General features: G+C 42.8%; 3 protein-coding genes across 5 annotated transcripts; 2 read left to right on the plus strand and 1 right to left on the minus strand.

Annotated features, from left to right (window-relative positions):
• Nucleotides 1-716: 716 nt before the first annotated feature.
• LOC122626306 lies at nucleotides 717-8,234 on the plus strand. 2 transcript variants are annotated; one of them, XM_043806507.1, is made up of 3 exons: nucleotides 717-1,155; nucleotides 7,817-8,014; nucleotides 8,122-8,234. In XM_043806507.1, the coding sequence occupies exon 1, from the start codon at nucleotides 866-868 to the stop codon at nucleotides 1,076-1,078; it is 213 nt and encodes a 70-aa protein (XP_043662442.1). In that variant the 5' UTR covers nucleotides 717-865; the 3' UTR covers nucleotides 1,079-1,155; nucleotides 7,817-8,014; nucleotides 8,122-8,234. The 2 variants fall into 2 exon arrangements, with proteins under 2 accessions (XP_043662442.1, XP_043662441.1); XM_043806506.1 differs by lacking the exons at nucleotides 7,817-8,014; nucleotides 8,122-8,234 and adding an exon at nucleotides 3,004-3,251.
• Nucleotides 1,479-13,295, minus strand: LOC122626304. 2 transcript variants are annotated; one of them, XM_043806502.1, is made up of 7 exons: nucleotides 13,182-13,295; nucleotides 11,849-12,315; nucleotides 8,085-8,398; nucleotides 6,121-6,193; nucleotides 4,897-6,053; nucleotides 3,577-4,186; nucleotides 1,479-3,146 (listed from the first exon to the last, which is right to left on the minus strand). In XM_043806502.1, the coding sequence occupies exons 2-7, from the start codon at nucleotides 11,979-11,981 to the stop codon at nucleotides 2,980-2,982; spliced, it is 2,454 nt and encodes an 817-aa protein (XP_043662437.1). In that variant the 5' UTR covers nucleotides 11,982-12,315; nucleotides 13,182-13,295; the 3' UTR covers nucleotides 1,479-2,979. The 2 variants fall into 2 exon arrangements, with proteins under 2 accessions (XP_043662437.1, XP_043662439.1); XM_043806504.1 differs by having other exon boundaries at nucleotides 11,849-12,312; nucleotides 13,182-13,240.
• LOC122626305 lies at nucleotides 9,682-10,551 on the plus strand. The gene is made up of 2 exons (XM_043806505.1): nucleotides 9,682-9,932; nucleotides 9,991-10,551. The coding sequence occupies exons 1-2, from the start codon at nucleotides 9,721-9,723 to the stop codon at nucleotides 10,091-10,093; spliced, it is 315 nt and encodes a 104-aa protein (XP_043662440.1). The 5' UTR covers nucleotides 9,682-9,720; the 3' UTR covers nucleotides 10,094-10,551.
• Nucleotides 13,296-23,703: the final 10,408 nt, after the last annotated feature.

Genomic DNA, 23,703 nt, shown 5'->3' on the forward strand with positions numbered 1-23,703 from the left:
GGATCCGGCAGCCTTTGTTGACTTTCTTTTGCAAGTCGCAAATCCAAATCGCAAATCGCTCTAAGCCACACTATTCATTGCCTCCAACATGGGGCGCATTCCACCTGAAAGGGCTCTGCTCTTGTAAATATTCAATTTCACACGTTCTATCGGCACCTCACCCAAAAGTCCTCCCAATAGCCCACAACCCACTATTCAATGCCGCCCAACCGACAAACCATCTAACAGCTGTCATCCAGTGCGGCCGCAAAATCGGCTCGGCACAGCCGGGAAATAAAGTCGCACATATTTTCAAATAAAGCTGCCGTTATCACAAATTGACAGCAAAGTATTGTGCGGCTGACTACTTTATGCCAGCGGGAGCTGTGGGCTTTGGGCTGTGGGCTGGGGTTTGTTCCCGAAATGGCCAAATGGCTTTATGCGGTCAGGCAACGGGGCAAGGGGTACATAATGCGATGGGGTGCATGCGAAAGGGAACGGCGCAGAACGGAACGGGACGCGACTTCCGCTTCCGGTTACACACACACACGCACACACGGCTTGAAAGTGCCCTGCGGTCGGCTGTCACTGCGATGATTGCACTGCGCACACAGCCACAAACTTTGGAAAACTAATAACCCGTCCCGAAGAGCTTTATTTAACAATATTAAAGAGCCAATCTGCCGCTGGCAATTTCCGCCTTCGCACTGCTTTTGTAAGGCCTGTCACATCGGCTAGGGATATTCAAACACGTTTTGAATGTCGATCGAAAAGCATACACTCAAAATTCCAAAAAGCACAAGCCCAACGCCCAAGCGCCATAAATTATTTCAAGCCGTCCTTCAGCTCCGATCGGGTAAAAAATAACGGCAACAGACCTTCTCACATGGACGGAGGAGGGGATAACCAGCTGGCAGTGAGGTCCTTGGGCAGGCAGCGTGAAGCGTTTTCTCACTACGCCGGTCCACCCACGGCCATCCTCCAAGGACCCGATCCTGGCCGAGGAGACGCACTTGACCTGCAAATAGCTGTACAAGCCTTCATCCTGGCCGAACTCGCCGAGGATTCTGGGTTCGAGTCTGGTAGCGAAGGCGATTAGCAGAATAGCAAGGTCTTCCAGGACCTAAGAAGTAAAATGATACTTTAGTAAATAGCACCCAAGTATAATCATTCATGGTAAGACGAATATATAACTTCTTGTATCGCTATTGCAACAACATTCGGGCTCGTGATTTCCTGTACTATGCACTTGTAAGCCAACTCCAGAAAGCCTACATTTTATGTTATACGTGTATATATTATTAGTCAGCCTTAAAGCATGGACAATGCTTTGCATTAATTAAATCGTGGTCTTACCTTTTCAAAATAGGATTACACCCACAGAAATGAAATAGAGCACTGTTTCGAAATGCCTTAGTTGGGTTTCGGTTTATTCATGTCGATTTGATTTCAATTTGAGTTCAAACACAAATTCCATTTAAACACAGGGATGCCGGTGCATCTGTATCTCTGTGCGAGTTGCAGATTAGAATAGAGTTGTAGTTACATTTATTTTACACATACATAAATACGCTTATTTGTATAAATTTTTAATACGCTCGTTCAAGATGAATTTTTCTATTTTTCTTTGAATTTACCATACGCTCCTGCGTTTGCGGTTCTTTTGTGGAACATCAATAATAAATATTTATGTTTGTCTGCATCGGTATGTATTTTGATTTTATAATTCACATGCCTATATAGTTTCGTTCGAACTCGGTTATAAAAAACTCGCTCGAATGTATTTTGATTTGCCTTAAAATCGAAATAGTTTTCTACTTTTCAAGTATTATATATTCCGCCTAATTTAACCCCTTTCGAATAAATCTCGTTTATCACGCCTAAACTTGCTTTGAAATAAATGCTGTCTTTGTCACCGGAAACCAAAGCAATACTATAGATTTTCGGTAAACTCCGTAAATTTTGAATTCACTGAACTGTACGAGAGTTCGAGGTTCTAAGTTTATATTTAATACAGTTGGGATTAATCCTTAAATTGTTATAACTATTCGATATGGTGTCTTTCCTTGCCAACTTCGTGTTTGTTAAAACAATGGCCATACTCACATCAATTTTCGATTCATAGATTACGTATGCTTTAATTTCCAAAGAAGCGCGAATCAATAACATCCATGCAAATAAGGAGTACGTTGCTTGCTTTTAATATCAATATTAAAATATTACGCACGTTGTTCATTATTTGTCATTGTTCAGTTTTTTTCGTTTAGATTTAGTTGCCTATATTTGTATAAGTTACTCGTTTCGCTTGGAGTTCTCCTTTGTTAAATACACTAAAAACTCTACACGCTTTCCTCTCAATCGGGAAATAATCTAAGAAGTTAAACTGATCCCACCGAACTTGCTACACCCAGGTATAGGTTTAGATATGGCCATAGAGTAGATATATGCTTGTATATATACTTCTGTTTGGTACATCTATAAATTCTTTACGATTGCTACTGCTGTATACTTTAATGGATTCTGGTTGCGGAGAGAGATGAATTCGGTTTCTTAAAAAATTCATAAACAGTCAGCTTAAACTCTAGACTGTCAACCAACTGCTATATCCTTCTCCACTCCCCTCTCTCCCCTATGGTCGGCTTGGATCGATTCTATATAGCTTGGTACGAATATAATATATGTCTGCTGATAGGTTTTGTTTTAGAGAGTGCTCGGGGCACTTCTGATAGGGAGGGCTTTACACTGAAATCCATACAATTCATATTGAGTTGAGTTAGTTGAGACCGTGACATAAAATTCGAGAGTGAGTTCTGTAGTGCAGTTGTTGTGAGTGTGATTCGATTCGTTCGTTTCGATTCCATTGGCTGGTTGCAGTTGTGGCTTTCGGTTTCAAAATTTAAATCACGATTCGATCTATTCAAAAACTCCCACAGCTCATGCCGCATGGCATCTGACTCACGACCCGCCCGTCGTTGCAACCTACAGCACAAACCCGTAACCTCAGTAACCAGTGGCATCGAACAGATCCGGAAGAACCAGCGGTGGGCAATTGTGCGGACTACAGGTGACGCTCGGCATCTCGTCGGGAGTCACGGCATCCGTGCAGATGCACTGCAGACAGTTACCCGTGTCCTGCGGCAGAATGTCTCCAATTTTATACAGTTTGCCTGGAACGAGGAGCCGAGTTTGAGTTGCAGTTTTAGTTAGGTGGGATTCGAAGTGTGCAATTGTAACAAGCAGTAATAAAATGGGCGAAAATAATTTGCATTAAACGGACATACGTCGAAATATTTACGCGGCAATTGAATGATTATCCTTATAAGTGCATTGTATATGACACTTGTGTTTGGTTTTATGTTCCTCAACTGAATTTAGCAAAAATATAATATATATATAATATAATATAATATATATGTAAATAATACTTTAAAAACGTAAAGGACTTGTCAATTCGATTTAAGTCTATCAAAGCCTTTATCGCAATAAAGAAAAATATAGCAATCTGACGAAATAGCAGGTTGACTGCAAATGCCCGAGGATAATTATTCCACTGTGCTGCGATAATCACCTTGGACCTCCCTCTACTTGCTTGCTTACCCAAAACATTGCACATACGCCCTGGTGCCAGCGGCGCAGTTGTTATAATCGTTGTCAGGGTGTACGGCGGAACAACAGAGCTCTGCTGACGCTGATCCTGATTGCTGCTGCTCCTGGTGCTGCTGATGCTGCTGATGCTGCTGGCTGCCTGTGGGTTCATTGTTGTCCCTGCTGCTCCGACCTGGCTGTTGCCGCTGTAGTTTTTGCTGCTGCTGCTGCTGCTGCTGCCGTTGCCATTGTCGTTAGCTCCTGACGTTTTGTTGCCATTTGCAATTAAATCCGTTTGGCGACGAGGATGCACATCAACTGCAGTTAGTGTAATGTCAATATTGACAACGCTCCCATTGAATTCGCTGCTGTAATCGTTGTACGAGCTGCGAAAGAAGACGGCGTCGTTGCCATTGTCTTTGCCGATGCCACCGATGCTCCTGTCACTCTTGTTGGCCGTGCCAACATCATCGATTATTGTCGATGCCGGCGTTTCCCGCTCCAGGCTGTCGTCCATGGAGTTTGTGTTGTCTGCATTCAGCTCGGTGGATGTCAGCCAGCGGTGGAAGGCGTCGTCGCGCTCCGCTTCTGGTCCACGGTGATCGGGTTGCATCTGTCCAAGCTGGTCGGGAATAAAGCACAGACTGTTAATTCGACTTGACTGCATGGTAAATAATAAACCAGCTCGAGCATGAAAAACCCCATTACGAAAAGCATATCAGGCTCACTGGGCACACCGAAGGAGCAGAGCTCAAGCTTCTCGTCCACGCAGCCAATAAAGTGACAGTTGCCTCCAGCCTAATTGGGTAAGTTTCCCTTGGAAGAGCTTCCGGAGAAGCTAGTTTTGGGAAACGAATCCTTAAATACCCTGATCTTCGGACAAATGGAAGATAATAGTTTGTGTCTGTAAAGCCTTGGTCCCAACTCGCTTCATTGGTTCTACTTTCAAATTAGAGAATAAGAAAACTAATACAAAACAAAAGATAATATTATAGTCGGGTTACTCGACTATCAGATACCCGTTACTCAGCTAGTGAAAGTGCGAAGCAGAAATTTCTACATTGACAGTTTTTTGGGCAGTTTGTGGTATAACCTTTTACTCTACGAATGACGGGTATAAAAATTTAAAAAATTACCGAACAATGGAGGAACTATCATTCACACAATTACAGTATGACTCAGAAAGGATATTGCCCCTCAACTTTTAAGCTTAACAGGAAGTTATGGAATTTATTTCCAATGCCTACGTTTGGAGGTGGATATTCTTTTTGCGCTTCTTTTCCAACACAAAGTCCTACCAAAGTGAGGACCCTACTCAACCCCGCAACTCACATCTGTGCCTGCAACTGTGGCCCCGGACTTCTCCATTCCAGACAGCGTGCTTGTCACCATTTCATTTGTGCCTGTCGCCGTTGTCGTCGTCGTCCTTCCCGTTACTGTTGCCGTTGTCGTTTTCGTTTTCGATGTCTTTGTCGCTGTCGTTGTTGCAGCCGTGGGTGTGGATGCCACCATGCTCGTCATCAACGCCCTGGCCGAGTTGCTGCCAGTTGGAGTTGGAGTTGGCCATTGTGTGGCAGCTGCCTTGGGCTGCTTTGTGGGCGGCTCTGGGAGAATATCGCTGTCGGTTTCCGCCTCATCAGAGTTTTTATCAGCGGCCAAGCCTCCGCTGGGTGCCACGGCTGCCTCTGCTTCTGCTTCAGATGCCCTTTGTCGAGCTAACGCCTCTTGCTGCAGCTGCTGTTGCTGCTGTTGCAGCAAGCGCTGTTTTTCGTGGAGCAAGTGCTGCTGGTGGTGCTGGTGCTGGTGGTGCTCGTGCTCCTCCGTCTTGTAGTCGTAGTAGAGCAGGGCTGGCAAGTTCTCGGGAAAGTTCAGGATTTTGCTGGACGAATGCGGCTGTTGGTGTGGGTGGTGGCTGTGCTGCGGGTGCGGCGGCTGGGGCGGGGGTTGGGGGGGTGGCAGGGCCGTCGAAGCTGCCTGCTGATAATGCGTTGCCTTTGCTGCGTGATTAACACCCAAAGCCGCCACATTTTTTTGCTGCTGTTGCTGATGTAGCTGCTGCGGTATTTTGAGCTGCTGCTGCTGCTGGTGTTTGTGTTGCTTGATTATATTGTAGTTGCCAGCACCGCTCTTGTCGCTCTTGTGTTTTTGCTGGATCTGGAGCTGCTGCATTATGGCGGACTTTTTATAATCCGGCTGCTGGTGCTGTAGCTGCTTCCCCCGCTGGCTGTGGTAAACTTCGTAGTCATTAAAATTCTTTTGATTCTTGTGATGTTTATGCCGCTTGCCAACTTTCCTCGCCGCTTTATGCACTTTAGTGGACTTTCCCGTTGTGCTCTCGTTGCCATATGGATCTGAATAGTCACCATCGCCATCGCCATCGCCATCGTCGTCGCCGTCGCCATCACCATCACCATCACCGTCGTCTCCAACACCAAGTCCAAGTCCTACGTTGTCCCCCGCCTTCCTCGCCTTGTTTACATTGGCCCTATCTGCGAGAAAAAGGCAAAAGTTTCTCGTTATATTATGCATGCCGAGAAAAGCCGACGCAGAACCAACCGCACTTCTCCCACCAGCAGAAGATCTCGCCGTCCATGCAGAGACACACCTCACAAGCATCCAGGCGCGGAACCTAGAAAGGGATAAAGCAAATAACTTAGATGTTCCTCCTCCGACAAGTTCGGTCAGCAGGTGCACCTGCGGCTTATACGAGGGTCGTTTGATAAGTCCGTGACTTTTTGTATTTGCCGCGCACCTGCTCTAAATACAACACTGCTCCTGTCAGCAGTTATCGATTAACAGCTGACTGTAAAATTTTGAGAAAGCTGCCTTTTTTGGTTTGCGTTTTATAGGCATTGAAAGCAGACGATCTCGTGAATTTAACGAAAATGGAAAAAAGTGAATTTCGAGTGCTAATTAAGCATTATTTTTGCGTAAAAAATCCATCACCGAAACCAAGGAAAGACTTGATAAATATTATGGGGACTCTGCACCATCAATTTCAATGGTTAAGAAATGGTTTACTGAGTTCCGTTGTGGTCGTACCAGTACAAGTGATGCCGAACGTTCAGGTCGCCCAAAAGAGGTCGTCATGCCAGAAATCGTCGACAAAATCCATGGAATGATATTGGATGATCGGAGAATGAAAGTGCGTGAGGTAGCTGAGGCTGTAGGCATCTCAACTGAACGGGTACATCACATTTTACATGAATATTTGGACATGAAAAAGCTTTCCGCGCGATGGGTGCCGCGATTGCTCACACACGACCATAAGCGCAACCGTGTGACCATTTCAAAGGAGTGTTTGGCGATGTTCAACCGCAATCCAAACGAATTTTTGCGCCGTTTCGTTACCGTAGACGAAACATGGATCCACCACACCACACCAGAGACCAAAGAACAATCAAGACAGTGGGTTTCTCCGGGTGAACGTGCACCAAAGAAGGCCAAGGTGGGTCTGTCGGCCAACAAGGTCATGGCCACAGTTTTTTGGGATGCACAAGGTATCATTCACATCGATTACCTTGAAAAGGGTAAAACGATCACCGGCGAATATTATTCAGAGCTTTTGGACAGATTCGATATTGATTTGAAGCAGAAACGACCGCATTTGGCGAAAAAAAAAGTGCTGTTCCATCAGGACAATGCACGGGTGCACACGTGTGTAGTCAGCATGGCAAAATTTCATAAATTGGGCTACGAACTGCTACCCCATCCAGCATATTCTCCAGATTTAGCCCCCTGTGACTATTTTTTGTTTCCAAACATGAAGAAATGGCTCGGCGGTAAGAGATTCGGGGCAAATGAAGAGGGCATCACAGAAACAAACGACTATTTTGAGGGCCTTGAGAAAACCTATTATTTGGAAGGAATAAAAAAATTGGAAAAACGCTGGACTAAATGTATAGAGCTAAAAGGAGATTATGTTGAGAAATAAAACGCTTCTTTGACGAAAAAAATATATTTTATTCAAAAAGTCACGGACTTATCAAACGACCCTCGTATAACGCTAACCACAACCAGACAATCAATCAAAACGCAAGCCGAGTTGATGGCCTGAGATACAATGAATGGGCGAGCAAAGTACACATCTCGGCTGGAGGAACAGAAAGTCTGCTCTCGGACTGACTTTCATAACATCACATGTGCCTAACGAGCCACACATTAAAATTATGCAATCTCTTCACTCAATTACCATGAACGCTTTTCAGATTATGGTTAATCGAATGACCACAGAAACAAAATTCCACTGCAGATTTACACCCATGGAAACGGATGTCTGAAGGAAATTCACTGACTTAACTAATGTTGCACCAAAAGAAGATGACGCTGTAGAAAAATCTTAGCAATTGTTAATGTATACAGCTTTGCTAAACCTTTTTGTTACTGCTTTAGCCCCGAAGGGGCTACAGGAACTTCTCAACCGCTTTCGAGTTGCAGAGTAACCACAAATGTACGTCTCAGCATTGATTATTTAACTGAGTAAAACCCGAATTGAAATATTGCTTCTGGCGTCATCCTACCTTCTGTCCGTGTGTGTACTTGTGCCCGTTGGTGAAGCACGCCGCTGCCCTGCTGTGCGGCTCCAGGTCTTCCTGGGCAGAGGAAACCGCATCCAAGTGAGATCCAGCTCCAGTCCCCTGAGCTGCCGTGGAGTCGCCGTCCAGGGCGTTATGCTGGGCGTTATACTGGGCGTCGCTCAGCCCCTGCCGCTGCAGCTCCGCATCGCTGAGCATCTGCTGCGAGAGCAGACGGGCGTCGTACTTGGCCTGGGACTGCGCCGTGTCCAGGTCGTAGTTGAAGTCATCGTGCTCATCTACATACTCAAAGGGCAAAGCTGTGAAAGGGCGAGAACAAATGCAAAATAATCCCGTGCTGGCTTGACTTTTCTCATGCGATCAGTGTCAGGAAAAATCCAAAATTATATGTAATACACATAATATACCCCCCAGTTTTGGGGCTTATGTTGTTTTATTTACCAGGAAATAAATAAAAGCCTTGATTTGTTTGATTACAGCTTAAATATGAGCAACCTTAATAACAAAAGTATTATAATTCGAACATTAAACTAATTAACATTTTTGACTTTATTTGACCTAATCCCCAGAACTTTAATATTTTTTGGCAGAAACTAAATAGGATATTACTTATTTTAGCAGAAAAAGTCTAAAGCGAGTATTTTATGAATTAAATGCATTTTTATATTTCATTTGCTAGCATTTATTAAAAGTTGAAAGATAATTATTCCCGAGATATAAACGACCTACTTATTTTTTTTTTTTTTGCTAATATGCATTGAACGCTTCGAGTTACACATACTCTACCTTTTATAAAATGTAATGACCAAGAAACCAAACGTTATTGTAACTATGACGGTCCCATTCATGTTTTTATACCCGTTACTCGTAGAGTAAAAGGGTATACTAGATTCGTTGAAAAGTATGTAACAGGCAGAAGGAAGCGTTTCCGACCATATAAAGTATATATATTCTTGATCAGGATCAGTAGCCATGTCCGTCTGTCCGTCCGTCTGTCCGTCTGTCCGTCCGTCTGTCCGTCCGTCTGTCCGTCCGTCTGTCCGTCCGTATGAACGTCGAGATCTCAGGAACTACAAAAGCTAGAAAGTTCAGACTAAGCATACAGACTCCAGGGACATAGACGCAGCGCAAGTTTGTCGATTCATGATGCCACGCCCTCTCTAACGCCCAAAAACCGCCCAAAGCTGCCACGCCCACACTTTTGACAAATGTTTTGATATTTTTTCATTTTTGTATTAGTCTTGTAAATATCTAACGATTTGCCAAAAATCTTTTTGCCACGCCCTCTCTAACGCCCACAATTTATATATAATTATAATTTCTATATAATTATATAGATAAGCACATAAGAAATTTATGTGCGTCCATTAAAGTTAAAAAGACAAATAGATTAGAAAAATTCATTTGGCATTTTTATTTGTTCATTATCGACGTGACAACAACTTTGCTGCCCATTCCATATTATTGACGTACTAATAAAGTACTAAAATTCCGAAGCTCTGCCTTCTTATACAAATATTTAATCCGACGACTTGTCTGACCGGTCATCGATAGATAAAGCGTATTGAGTCGTAGAACTGACTGGGCTGTTCAGTCTAAGTTGGGATTTGAAGAATCTAAGATGCGTCTAGCTACCGTGCTACTTGTGGCAATCGCCGTTCTCCTAATTTCGGGATACGAGGCAGCCGTTTCCCGAGGCGTCTTCAAGGATCCAGCCCATCCTGGAAAGTGTGTTCTCGAAGGATTGGTTCTCGAAAAAGGGCAGATTGCACGCCACCCACAGAGATGTGAGCAAATTTTATGCGAAGAAGATAGTGCGGTAGAAATACAAACGTAGGTTTCTTTCTTATCAAATTATGTATATACTGCACTATATATGAATTTACTCCAGTTGTGGTGCCTACGGACTTCCTCCCGGAAAAATGTTTGGAAAATACACGGCTCCGAAAGCAGATTACCCTGCCTGCTGTGATCGTGAAATTATCAACCAGTAAATCCGTTTTTGATATAAACAAAATTGAGCACATCGAAACGAGTTAGCAAGCTGAGTAATTAAAAATTAATTAATTAATTAGTTTAGAATTGGGCTAATAACTTAGGACCGAATTTGTATAATATATATATATATAATATATAATATATAATATAATTGTACAGTCTATTGAAGTGAGGTCCATTTTTAATCGGTAAAATATAATTTGAGTGTGGAAAAATAAAAAACACAGTTGTCGGGTCTGTATGTTTTTTCTTATGGCCAAAATTGAAGACAAAATCTATCTCTACGCCACCTCTGCTGAGCGATAATCTTTCCTTATCTAAGCTCCAAAGCTCTGCATTTAAGTCGCCATATCAATCGCTTTCGTAACTTATTCATATGCGAATCGATGCAGAATCTCGTTTGATCAAACATTTGAAACATAAAAAAATATAATTTATATTTTATAAAAACACACTAGCTCGTCTTTTATTTCTCAGAAAATAGCTAATAAAAAAGCTTTTTAGGTCAACAACAGTCATACCTCTACATGCTGAAAATGCATTCCTAATAGTTCTTGCCCTTATAGTTCTGGAGATCTCAACGTTTATACGGATGGACAGACGGACATGGCCAGATTGACTAGGCTTTTAATTCTGATCAATAATATATGTACTTTATATGTTCGGAAACACTTCCTTCATCCTGATGCATACTTTTCGCAAAATATTAAAAATTTAAAAGAGTTGTAGTGAAGTTATTACACAAAAAGACGACAGCAAATATTTGTAGCTATTTCCTATCTTAAGATAAATCAACAGCGGTGCAAAAGTTCAAGTCAGTTTTCCTTTGAATAGTCACAAATGTCTTATGTATAAAACAAGTAAAAGTAAAGTAACGAGGAAAAGTTCTTGCTGGTCAAGAATATATGTGTGTATTTTTGTAATTAATAATATGAAACAAACATGTTTCAAAAATGCAATGTCTCCATTAATGTTCTATATATCTATTCTAAGACCTTAAAAGTAATGAAAGAATGGTTCACGGTGGAGGTAAACAGCAAAGTATTTATGCATGTGATTTCAGAGTAAGATGAACTATCAAACTCTGTGGTCTATCTTTGATTTAAAGTGCCTTTAAGTCATAAGTTTCCATCAAAATCTCAAAAAGGTTTGCTGAAAAAAAAAAACCAGTTCGACTACCTACTGATCCTACCGATAAATATACTATATATGGTCGGAAACGATTCCTTCCTTTCAGCGAATCTTGTACCTTTACTCTACGAGTAACGAGTATAACAATGTTCACCCTGCAGTAGGGACGCAGCACATGGAATCCGATCGGCAAGCTGTTGCCACCTTCCCAATGAAATTTTGCAGAAATTTCCATGCCATAAACGGTTGCTGGTATTTTATTATGCATATTTGATAAATTATCATAAAAATACGAAGAGAAATAAATCACGGGCCACATAAAAGCCTGCGCTGTGTGTGAACGTGTATGCTGTTTTATGGCAAACAGTTGTCATTAAATCAAAAGGCTGCACTCATTATGACATAAAAGGAGGGAAAGGCAAATGGAAAATGTGAAAGCGCAAAGCAGTCATAAAAATTCAGAGTGAAACGCTTGCCGTAATTTATGTAATACAGATTTAATAAGGCTGTAAAACGGATTCTTCTTTTATTCTGTCTGCTCTCCATAATTCAAGCAAAGCAATCGGCGACAGAGAGCTCCCCAGTCCGAAGATTGAGGGACTCCGTGACTCCCCACTCACCCTTGGTCCGGCAGAATAATCCCAGGATGGTGGCCAGCAGGAGGCAGGACCTCAGGGTATTGCCGCTCGTCATACTGTCGCTCCTTATAATCCCAAGAAGAATCTCACTTTCGGCGGATTTCACGGATGGCATTGCACTTTACTTCCTGCACATTACTTGCACATTTTTGCTCTGACTTTTTCCTCGGCTCCTTTGGCCCACACACACTAACACACACACACCGACACAACAAGGATTCCGCAGGACAACCGTCGCCGCTGTTTGTTCGCCGTTTTAGGTGGCTCAGATGTTTTTTTCGTTCCTTCTCCGGCTGTGTTTACGGTAGCACTTTATACCTTGGTAGCAACTGCTGTTTTTATCGCACTCGAGTTGTTTGTTATTTTTAGAATGCACACTTGTACCTTTTCATGTTGCCACTCGAGGGTGGAGGTGAAATGATGCATTCACGATGCCGATGCTGCGCCTGCTAAAAGTGGGTGCTCTTAAGTACGCAACGATTTTCGCAGCCATGCCAATTTGTGGAGGCTGAATGTAAATGGAACTCAACTACCGCCATTAGGCCCCGCTTATATTGAATTTATTTCACGGGCTCCTAATGGCGCAACTGTGATTCACTTTCCCCGGCCTTCATCCTGTCACCTTGCGCCTCCCAACTTTGTACTTCTCTCGCCGGAGCTACGTGCCTGGTTAGCTGAGAAAGACCCAACAAGTGTTTCCTTCAGAAAGTTGCCTTACGTAATATGCGAAAGGAAGCTGCGGTAGCTGCGATGGCCACGTTCCATGGCGGCCGATTTCGAATGAAATTGAATCCCATTAACTAATCATAAAGAAGTGAAGGCGGAGGAGGCCTTCGGCCTTCCCCAATGAAGTCCCACTCCCGGTGGTCCAAGTGCTTCTGCTCGTGCTTACCCAACGGCCGGGGAATATGCACCGTCAATCTATTTAATCTGTGGCACTGCAGAGGCTTAGCTATCCAAATAGCAGGAGCACTGGAGCGGGTGAGGTGCGGGAGTGAGGGGCGCCACCGGGAAATCGGGGAGCTGGCAGAATAGTGGCTGGAAAAGCAAAGCAAAACGAAAGGGAACGAAAGCATCCGCAGGAGGCGGGAACGGAAATTCATTGCCAGTCCCGGCCACGTTTGAAGTGTGAGAAATTAGCGCCACGCCAGCGGCTATCCCAATCCCCATCCCAGTCCGGAACCCAATCCGCACACCCACGTGACAATGACTGTCGCACACATTGATCGATGAAACAAAGCTGGCAAAGGTTGGCAGCCATAACTTCTAATAAAGAGGGTCCGAGTTTCGCGTGGCCGGGTGATATTTAATTTACGTTTAATTTGCGACGATTTCCGTTCAACTTGATTGAGTTTCGACTGCATTTGATGCTGGTATTCTTCGCAGGCGCTTTAATGGCAATCGTTTTGTCTCCGCTGCTCACTTTCCGATGTTTGCGTTTGATTAAGAGAGGCGGAGAGGGTCCCTAATTACATTTTATGTTAATTAAATGCACTTCTCGCACCAAGAGTCGCTTTAAATCGGCCACCAAGCAGCGTCGGTCCGTCACACTCGGCGGCTACGCGATGACTGAGTCCTTGGACCTGCGACACTCTGCGCTCAGTACTGCGACGCCACTGTTGCCGTGGATGCTGAGTCCTTTGTATTTATTGCACACAAGCACAACTTAATCTCCTCTCTCTCTCTCTCTCTCTCTTCCGAGAAAGCGCTCTCCTTGGTTTTATGACCCTCTCTGCAGAGCGCAACGATAACAGCGCCTGTTATCCGGCTGTTAGCCAAATTGCACTAAAGTGAATCAACTATAGGCCGGTATCTGTTATTTTCGGTACAAATTGCCTTTTTCCCTTGGCGCCATTCGGACCATTTGAACTCGCATTTATCACCTCGAAGTGCACCGCCAGCCCCGGCAGTTGTCTTACTTATATTGCATGGGAGAAAGCATATCACTGCAGATGAACGTATCTTCTCAATTTCTAATCACTACCAAGAATGACCTGCGCGAAGCAGAGATGTATGCATGTGCGTGCTCAATCTTGGGGTTTGCCTAAGGGGTAACTGATAAACTAGTAGTATAATAAAAGAGTCGTAAGGCTACGCAGCATATATTACTAGATTTTTGCTACAATGCTAAAATGTTATTTATAGTATTTGGGGTGCACCCAATTATCACCCCGTCTCACTGATAAAAAATTATTTAAGTGCAAAAATTGCTCCGATCGAGAGATACTTCTTAAAACTTGTATTTTTACAACTTGATTTTTATTGAAAAACGTTCTGATGTAGAAACTGTTTAAACTGTTTAAATGTTGTTAATATCGTATATTGTAATATGTAGTGTATTAACATTTCAAACTGTAGCCAATTGTTATCGTACATTTTAATTGAATCGACTTATGGCTGAACGCTTTCTATTTAAAAAATAATACTTTAAAGAAACAAGGATTTTGGCAGGACACCCTTGGCTGTTGAGGCTGCGAATAATAGTTCCATAAGCACCGCGCTAAAATGAAATATTTGGATATGTTTTTCGAGCGGAACATCCTTGGGACGAACATGTGACGCACAGCACCACCACAAGCTAAAGTTCAGTCCAAAGCGCCGGGAACAAAGTGTAAATATGTAAATGACAGGAGACTTCGCACAGACGCCCACACACCCGCTCACACACCCACACACTCAAGGACGCAGGACCTGTCAGGACTGTGAGGTCGTTGAGTGACGGGCGATGTTTGCTGTGAAGCTTGTTAGACATTACAATGCGTGTTTGTGCCAGGATAACTGTCAACAGTTGCCGCTGAATTCGCCGCTTTTCTTATTTTTCAAGTTTTCTAATTTCTTTTGTACACTTTGAGCTGCCTAACAACGTCATGCATTAACACAATATAACAATACCCCGCCAAACCGAAGGGCTACATCGCGAGGCATTAAGTATCCTTAGGTTTGTGCAACAGTTGGCGATGAATGCGGCAGATAAATCACGGCCAAGAAATGGCTCTAGATTTAACACACACCGAACGCAATCTATTCATTTCCGGCTATATGAGGGATGTCGATTGACCCAATCCCAATCAAAGTCCTGAATATTTATGTGAATGCAAATTGTTTCCCTTGTGAGAGCAATTTATGCAGAAAATATTTATATCGCTCTGGCTAAACAATATTGCCAGCTGGCAGATGATGCCGATCCGTTATGAATTAAATGTTTGCCAAAGCAATTATATTGCTACCCACAAATACGCGCATTAATCAAAATCATAACCGGTAAAAAGCGCGTATGAGCAATTTTATGTAAATATTTAACTATGTATTATACGAATAACCATTAAATTAAGAGTTGTGGCCTGCATATGTATATTGTCACTTCAGCTTGTCATCCGTGCTAAAAGGGCTGAACATTAATAATTAATTTTATTAAAAATTTTATATTTTCCCGACTCACAAAAAAATACTGCGAAAATACTCTATAGAAACAGTTAAATCGCTTTATATTAATTTCATACCTGGGAATGTCCCGAAAATCTTTACGATTTTCATTATTGCTTTCATTACATTGTTTTGGTTAAGTGTGCCGACATAAATTTTTAGAAATAACGTAGAAATTTAATAAAACTGTCATCAGCCCTTTTCATATTTCACTGAGTGTATTCGTTGGTTTGACTGAGGTTGCCTTTGAGCATCTGAGGCTAATCCTTTCATAAGCCGCAACAAAGCCTATTACAAATCTTCGGTCATAAATATTAGACAAATTGTTTTAAAATTTCTGCTTGGATGCCTTGACCGGGCCATAAAAATGATGATTATAGGACATGTGCTGCTGCTCCAAGGCAGAGGTCTTAACTTTATGCAAATTAAATCAGAATTATAAATTCCAAGCCCCATTCCGCCACCTGAGTTGGCCCTGACCAGAACCAAGTGGCTATCCAGCCAGAGCCATCATCTTGGCCTAATCTCGGGGCGGGACGGCCTTGGGCGGCCATTACGATTGCAAAGGCGTATGCCAAATGTAAATATTTTATATGCTAAAACTCATTCGCGACACAGTGCCATTGTGGAATAATCTGTGGAATAAACGAGTGTTTTTGTTGAGGATCCTCTAAAAACGAGGAAAAAAGCTCTGGTGCACTTTGTTGCCTGGATAATTCCCTGCGAATTGAATATTTAATACATTCTTATTTTTGGAATGATCTTAATTTTATTTATAACAGTTTATTTTATAACAGATATGTAGATATCGATTGCTGAACATTTGATTCGTGCGTTTTTTTTTGTTGAAAAGCCAGATTTTCCTGTGTAAAATTCCAGCTCCCAGCCTTGGATTAAATTAAATTGATACTGTAATTGAAATCACCTTCCATTTCACATTTGCACATTTTCCATTGATTAAACAGAAAAAGCTTAAAGGCAATGCGATATATCGGAATTAAATTCGCTTCAAACGCACTCAGTGGGTGTGAAAATGCTTAAAAGTTTTTCCGTATACCAACCAGAAGTTGGAAAGTGAACTCACACCCATAAGTGTGTGTACCTAGGTGCATAGTTGCCGAAACTAACAACAGTATGGAAATCAGTTAACACAAAAATAACGTAACGAATGAACTGGAGACTTCTCCAACTTTGGCTCTTTTTGGTACCGTGTTCCAGTACTTGTTCTAGTATTTGCGCCAGTGCTACACAGTTATCTTGTTATGATATATTATGTAATGATATATTATGTATGGTTCATGGCTTCTGGTTTATATATTGGAACTACTTTCTATTTCTACAAACTATTATTTTTTTTACAAAATGCACAGTGTAATATAAATACGGCAATATCAAAACCTAGAATGCTGTCTTCAGTTAAAAAAGTTCACAAATTTACAGGTGCTTAAATGTTAAATACAGAAGGACAAAATGCGAAATTTTTATTAAATATTCGGAATGAACTCCGTAGTTTTCAGTGCTTTCCTAGGCAGCAATGGTCGATGTCCTGAGGCAACTTCCTGTTTTCATAGCTGTTATCTGCGCCTTTTGTCTTGGACAAAAAGTTTGTCCTCCGCCGACCAGCGTCCTGATTAAAGCGAAACTTAAATGCAAAACACTTCAAAATTGTCTGATTACGGACGCTGAGGACGAAATGCAATTGCGAGCCATTTCTTCCTGCACCTGTAATTATGGCGCAGCGAATGGAAAATGAGCAAGGCGCGGGCCTCGGCGTTCGCCATTGAAGTGTAACACAAAAGTATGAGGGATTGCTAAAAGCAATTTGAAAACAACAGAGTGAAAACGCTGCCAGCTCCCCTATCCCCTATCCCATCTCCCGGCACACCAAGCTCTAGAATCGCAGAAGTTGGCGTTGCTATGGCAATTATGGAGGTGCAAGAGGTTGCAGCGCTTCGAATGGGTGAGGTGGGTACCACGACAACCCCAAAGCTTAAAGATACACTCAGAAATTGGCATTGCTTAAATACAAGTTTTGGGTACAAATTAAATGTACTTAAAAGTCAAAAAAATGTTTAGTTTTCAAGAATAAGGCCAGACGGAACGCTATAGTCGAATGCATCGGCCATCGCGTACCATTTACTTAGCGACATGAACTAAAATGGCTCATGGTTATGATCTACATGTGCATTGCAAGACCCTTTTGCTACTTTGAAGACTTTTCAACAAATCCAGAAAACTCGAGTATTGCAATTCAACTGTATTTGTATGCGTATATAGATTATGTGTGCTTAAAGAGCTGTGATCTAAATAAAACCGAGTTTTGCATTGAGAGCAATGATTCAAAATAGGTTTTATAGCAAAAGGTATTTACAGGTAGGTATTGTGGCACTGCACAGGTATCTGTAGCTTTCGTCCATAAGAAGCGATAATTATCACTCGACATTTAGGAAACAAAAAATGACTTTTTGCGAGTGTGGACTGAAGTGTGTAGCGTTCGGTGAGACAAGAACTGTGGCGATGGGGCTTGTATCTCAGTGGCATACTTAGAGGACTCTGCATTATCTTGGGACTTCAAAGTGCACGGTGAGAGCTCCTCCGCACCTGCGGCTGCGACAACTTGGCAGCCAGCTACGCGGCTGTAACCTGATCCTTTTAGGTATTTGAACTGGCTTAAGCTGAAGTTGGCCACAGGGTAGACCCCAACAAGTTTCACGCAATAAAACATGTATGTGAATGGCGGGGAAAGAGCAAGGGACCTGTTCACATATTAATGAAGGGCCATAAGTAAGCATTGCCTTTGTAATTACCTTAGGCAAACACAATAGGCTTGGGTTTTATTTCAGGGCTGTTGACTTTGAATTAACAGAAATAACCAGTTTCAAAGGACAAAGCCTAGTGCAAACATAAGGTATTTGCATTCGGATAAACATGAGTATTGTGGCCAAGGACTAAATGTTAAAAAAGTAACTGGTTGTGTTAAAAGGTGCGCAGAGGGTTGTGTGTGCTGATCGAACGTTTCAATTTTTATTGTCAGTCAGGTTCCTTTTTTATTGGTCGCCATAAAGCGAGTCCTTGCTGACATGTTTGTTTATGTCTAGCCGTTCTTTTATAGCGCAAAAATCTGTTCGAACGACTCCAAATTCCTTTACCGAAAATAGATATCCTTCACGACGACCGCTCCCTTTTTCGCTTCCTACAGCCTGCTAATTTCGGCAACAAATCTGCTAAGCCAGCTTATGGTCACACACAAAGTCGTAGGCTCACACACACACCCACTCGCCTGAGTCCTGCAGGAATCCCAGTTTTCACACATGTGTGCGTGTTCCAGGGATACACCATCGCATTTCGCGATGCTGGATTTTATTGTGGCAAAATCTGAAATTGAAACGTAAATCTTTGTGGCAATTCAGCAGTCGCAATTGATTTTTATGGCTCGTTGCTGGCCCTATGAGCGATTTAATCCCGGACCCAAGGATGCCCGGGTTAGAGATTAATTTGAGCTGAAGCCGTGCAACTGGTGGAATAATCGAATTGCGACCATCATTGTTCGCACAAATACGATTCGCTGGCATCCAGCAGTTTGTTTTGTCTGTGCTTTTGCGCACAGCGGACACAATTTGTTTTAATTGCGAGCAAAACAACTGAATAATCACATTACATCGCCGGGGGCGAGGTGCAGGATGAAGTGGGTGGCATAGGCTGGAAGTGGGTGGTGGGTGTCGGTACGAGGTTGTTTACCATTTGCAGCTGATGCAGTTAAGCTCTGAGGAGTCGGCAGCTCGGACGCAGCTCGAGCAGGCGGCTTAAAAAACATGCGAACTGGGAGCATCATATGCCAACTGCGATAAGTTGCAGAGACGTAAATAAAGCGCAACGAGAGAAATCGCGATGCGGAACTGTGTCAACAGCAATCACCAACCCAATCCGCCAGTCACGAGTGCACTTGGCGCACTCCCCTTACGGCTATAATCTTAAATTTAAATATATGGCAGTGTGGCGCCTCTTCGAGTCCCCTCATAACGATGCGGCAATAGCTCTCTTCCTGATTAAAGACCAGAGGACTTGGACATACACACGTGTGTGGACGTACGCTCTGCTTAAAGCACTGGGTGCCTGGCAACGGCTGTCGCAAAGGATTCATTTCGTTTCGTTTACTCTTGCTGCCTGCTAGCCCCAATATTACGCATACGAAGGGTGGGATGGCTGGGTGGCAGGGGTGGATGGGGTGCGAAGTGTCAACCACTTGCAACTTTTGACGTTATATTTTTGTTGGTTTTCAATTAAAAAGTTTTCCTTATCCTGCTTTTGTTGCAGCGCCCAACTGGCCTCCTCGGCTGCAGTTCGTCCCTTTTGCCGGCTTTCATTGTTCGGATGCTCCTGACAGCCTTCTGACAGCCTGTATGCAACACATTTCAGCCAAATGGAAATCGCAGACAATTGCCATTGACGTGGGCAAACCATTTAGGTAAATAATTGCTTTGCCAGCTTAGTCCGGCATTTACAGCAATCAAACAATGGCCAGCAATTTCGCAGCTTCCGAACTGAATTAATACTCGTATGTATGTAGGTTGCATGAAAATCACATGACAGCTGTGCTTAAAAATAAATGTTCAAAATCAAACTAGAGGTAAAGAAAAACATAAAGTCGGTCGGAAATAAAATCGTTTAAAGTTTCCGACATTTTTCAAGAAAGAAGGCATATTCTCTTCGGCAAACTAAAATGTTTACTTCAATGGCACATTCATTATTTGTGGAAAGGGCTTACAAACAGTTTTCGCAACTTACTTTTCAACAACAATATGTTGCGTTGCTTTTTACTCTAGGGAGGCAAAAGTCTCTATTAAAATATGCAAACTTGCAGTGAAATCCACGTCTTTTTTATGAGTCGTGCAACTTTCGTAACGACATACACAACGAAATTTTAAATGATATTAACCGAACGACTTTATTTACTTATTTATTTGCCAAAACAGAAAATTTTTTGAATACTAAAAAATAATACAAAAAAATGAAGCTTTAAGATTAACGGGTAAGTGACCTTCGAGGCAATGGACTATTCAGTTCCCTAAGTTGGCAGTTGTGTTGTGTTCTTTGAATTTTCTATATATTTGGTTTTGTGTTGTGCTTTTATTGATAAAAGTGGCAGCACATGTAGCAGCGGCATAAATTGCTAGCCATGAGATTTCTAAGCCGAAATGCAATACCTTCGTTCTTGGTACTAACGGTTTTAAAAGGCCTTCCTTCAATACATAAACGCGTAATACAACGTTCTGCCAAGTGTATCGTCTATAGTGTATTTTGCTGACAAAAGTCCGTTTCAGGCACGTTTTATTATCCTGGCGCACTTCCAAACGTAATTGATTGATTGATGGATGGATGCATGGATGGACCAAGAACAATCACACATCGCCTTACACCAAACACATCCAACACGACATCGAGCCAATGGTCGATATTAAATCAACGTCCTTCTTCCAAAAGTCCCTGTAACTTAGCACATTTAATCTTTAATTAAGAGCAGCAAGAACAAACGTTATCTGACCCTGTTTGGGAGAGTCAACCGCCCGCCCTGCCGGCTTAAATGATGCGTTAAGATGACTCCGATGAAGGATCACGAAAGTGGCTTGCGGCTTTCGGGGTTTCTGTGGCCCCGTGGCCGCAAAAGGACTTTAGGGCCAAACACTGGGCCGCCGAAAGGACAAAAATCCCAAGGCAGGGCGACCAGGACATGGCAGGCCATGACACTCCAAAGGCAAATGGCAAACGGCAAATGGCAGAGTTAACCTCCCATCCACATAATTCGCAAAGGCATTGCAAATGAATTAAATTACACAGAAGTGCGAAATAATGGCCGGCAGCCAAAAGAGTTGCGTTGTCAAGAGCTATGCAAATGGACAGTCTGCCCGTGGGGCAAGTATTCCGGGACTCCAGCTAAAAGAGGAGGTGGGTGCTAAGGCAGTGAGATATTCGCAAAGGCGAAATCCTATTAAAATTCAATTGTCTGTAAATAAAATGATGCCGTGACGAACTTGGATTGTTTGTCACTTAATTAAGGTTAATGCGCACGTCCGCTCGGGAGGAAGGCTTAACTTTGGATCGGTAAGCAAGTGCCATGCGTAATTAAATTTGCAATGAGAGCGGCACAGCAGCTGCTGCCTGCCGAGCTTTGACCCCCGGCCCGTAGTTCATCCGGCGGACGTAGTTTCGGGAAACAGGACATGGGGCAAATGGCTTCTGCCGACTGTGTGACAAGTTTATTTCATTATGGCCGCAGAGCACAACACTTCCTCCGGTTCCACTCACTTCCTCCTGCTCCTGCTGAGCTGAGCTGAGCTACCGCCGCAGAGTGGAATCAAATTGAAAGTTATCAAAATGTGTGCATAACGGTTTGTTAAATAGTTATTGTGCTGGCACTTGCTCTTCCGACTGTCGCCCAATCCCTGAATAAATTTAATTACGCCAACAAGTCACACAAGTGTCTCTAACTAAGCAATGCCGTACTCCCAAATGCCGCACTGCTAACAGATTTGCATGGCAAACAAAACTTTCCCGGCCGACCAATGTATGCGCATATGTAATGCGTCCCCGACTGCGGGCGCTTCTGTGGTCCGGGCTTCACTGTACGGGCAAACGGTTTCCGCATGCAAGTCCACATGACATCGTGTTTGAGTGAACTTGGCCACTACTTTGGCCACCCGAAGCGCAAGCAGTTTGCGAGGGGCCATGAACGTTGCTTTCCAGGTTGATTTGGATCGCATGGATCCGCAGATCAGAACCAATCCTTGGCTTCTACAATACATTAGCTATACAAGAGGACCCCACTCCTATACAAAGCGTCTTTTTGCACGATTTTGCGGAAACTTGATAAATTTCCTTATCAAACCAGACCGAAAACTTTCGCAAAGTTTTCCTGCGGCTGGAGAATAAGAGTGTGATATGAAAGCTTCAGTTTTATTGTCCCGGCAGGATTGCAACTCCCTTTATGGCTAGCACACTTCAGCTGGCTGATCCATTAACGTCAGTAAATTGCGGCCCGACACGCCACAAATTCAATACAAAATAGAGAAAGTTACCGCCAACTTAAACACTCTGCTCGACTCGACTCGACTCTCGATTCAGTGGACGAAAGTCGGCGGGCTTGGCTTGCTTTGCCTTCATTTTTTACAGCCGCTGCTGCAAACTTTTCTCATTAGTCACTATTTTTAGCTGCAGTTTAATTGTTACACACTTCCAGGACGAAAGTTTTGTGCCAGAGTGCCAGATCCAAGCGTCGTTTCATTTTTTATTTCCCCGATGGGAATTCGCCGGCGTAGGTGGTTGGCATTTGAGAAAGATTTGTGTAAACAAATTAAGCGTGCTGCATGTCGGGCTCCTTCTTTGCCAGTCATGGGGCAGGTGCGAAATGAATATGCTGAACTTACGCCTCACGAAATTAAAAGTTTTTGGGCCCCTGTGGCAATTAAAGTTTATGCGTATGGGTAGACAGGACATTTCCGCATTTACACAAACGCCTGAGCAATGCCTGTAATTCAGGCTCAAACGAGGAAATGCCGCAGTCTATGCGACGCAGATCCTTGCGAGGCCGGAATCTGCCTAATGGCGACCCAGTGGCCTGGTCGTTCAATTCGGTAAAATTTCATTCATCCGCAGGTGGTCCCTTTGACGGGGTTCTGCCATCCAGGATGCTCAATCACATCACATGTTTGAGAAAGCTAGCTGGCTTTAATTAAGTGCATGCCTTCGCTGGCACTTAAAGATTAAATCCTTTGACTTGCCAGCGCCAGGAACTACCTGGCACAACAAATTAAAAGACAATTTACATTAACCCCAGACGAAACGACACATCCGTTCGGAGTCAACAGTTCCAAAGGTATTTTCATATTAAATTACCAAAGACGAGTCTGCAACAAAAATGTACTAAATGAATTCATCAAGTTGAAGCACAAGTCCTTCAACATCATTTATGCCAAATCGGATTAACAATAACATGGAAACTGTTAGCAAATTATAAGCAGCTGCAGTCAGAAGTAAAGTAATATGTGTCATTATGCATTTAAATCCGATTTAAATGGACAATTTACACACACTATCTAGATGTAGATAGCAAAGGATACAAGCGGCTGTAGATTTAAAATCATTTCTTTGCACTATTTTCTTTAAATCGTTCACTTCCGTCCAAATATATGAAACTAATTACAGAAACCGGATAGCAAGGGTTAATTACTTCCCATGGCTTTGACAGCCATTTTTTTGCATGCATTTTGAATAAGAAAACGTTTTTTTTCACAGCAATGTGTTTATTGTTGAAAAAGCCTTAATGAACGAAGTAAGTAGAAATTACTAAGCCAAATAAGTAAACTTATAGAAACAATACAAACTTATATATTTAATTATAAACTATTTTTGGGCTCACT

Source organism: Drosophila teissieri, chromosome 2L (genome assembly GCF_016746235.2).
Source record: "Drosophila teissieri strain GT53w chromosome 2L, Prin_Dtei_1.1, whole genome shotgun sequence".
NCBI classification, from domain to species: Eukaryota; Metazoa; Arthropoda; class Insecta; order Diptera; family Drosophilidae; genus Drosophila; species Drosophila teissieri.

Bases quoted from the DNA above. Each gene is read 5' to 3' on its own strand.
- LOC122626304 (XM_043806502.1), bottom strand. From the start codon at position 11,981: ATGCCATCCGTGAAATCCGCCGAAAGTGAGATTCTTCTTGGGATTATA. The intron at 8,399-11,848 runs GTGAGTGGGGAG...GCCCTTTCACAG, and splicing joins ATTATTCTGCCGGACCAAGG to CTTTGCCCTTTGAGTATGTA. The intron at 6,194-8,084 runs GTAGGATGACGC...ATCCCTTTCTAG, and splicing joins AGTACACACACGGACAGAAG to GTTCCGCGCCTGGATGCTTG.
- LOC122626306 (XM_043806507.1), top strand. From the start codon at position 866: ATGGACGGAGGAGGGGATAACCAGCTGGCAGTGAGGTCCTTGGGCAGG.
- LOC122626305 (XM_043806505.1), top strand. From the start codon at position 9,721: ATGCGTCTAGCTACCGTGCTACTTGTGGCAATCGCCGTTCTCCTAATT. The intron at 9,933-9,990 runs GTAGGTTTCTTT...AATTTACTCCAG, and splicing joins AGTGCGGTAGAAATACAAAC to TTGTGGTGCCTACGGACTTC.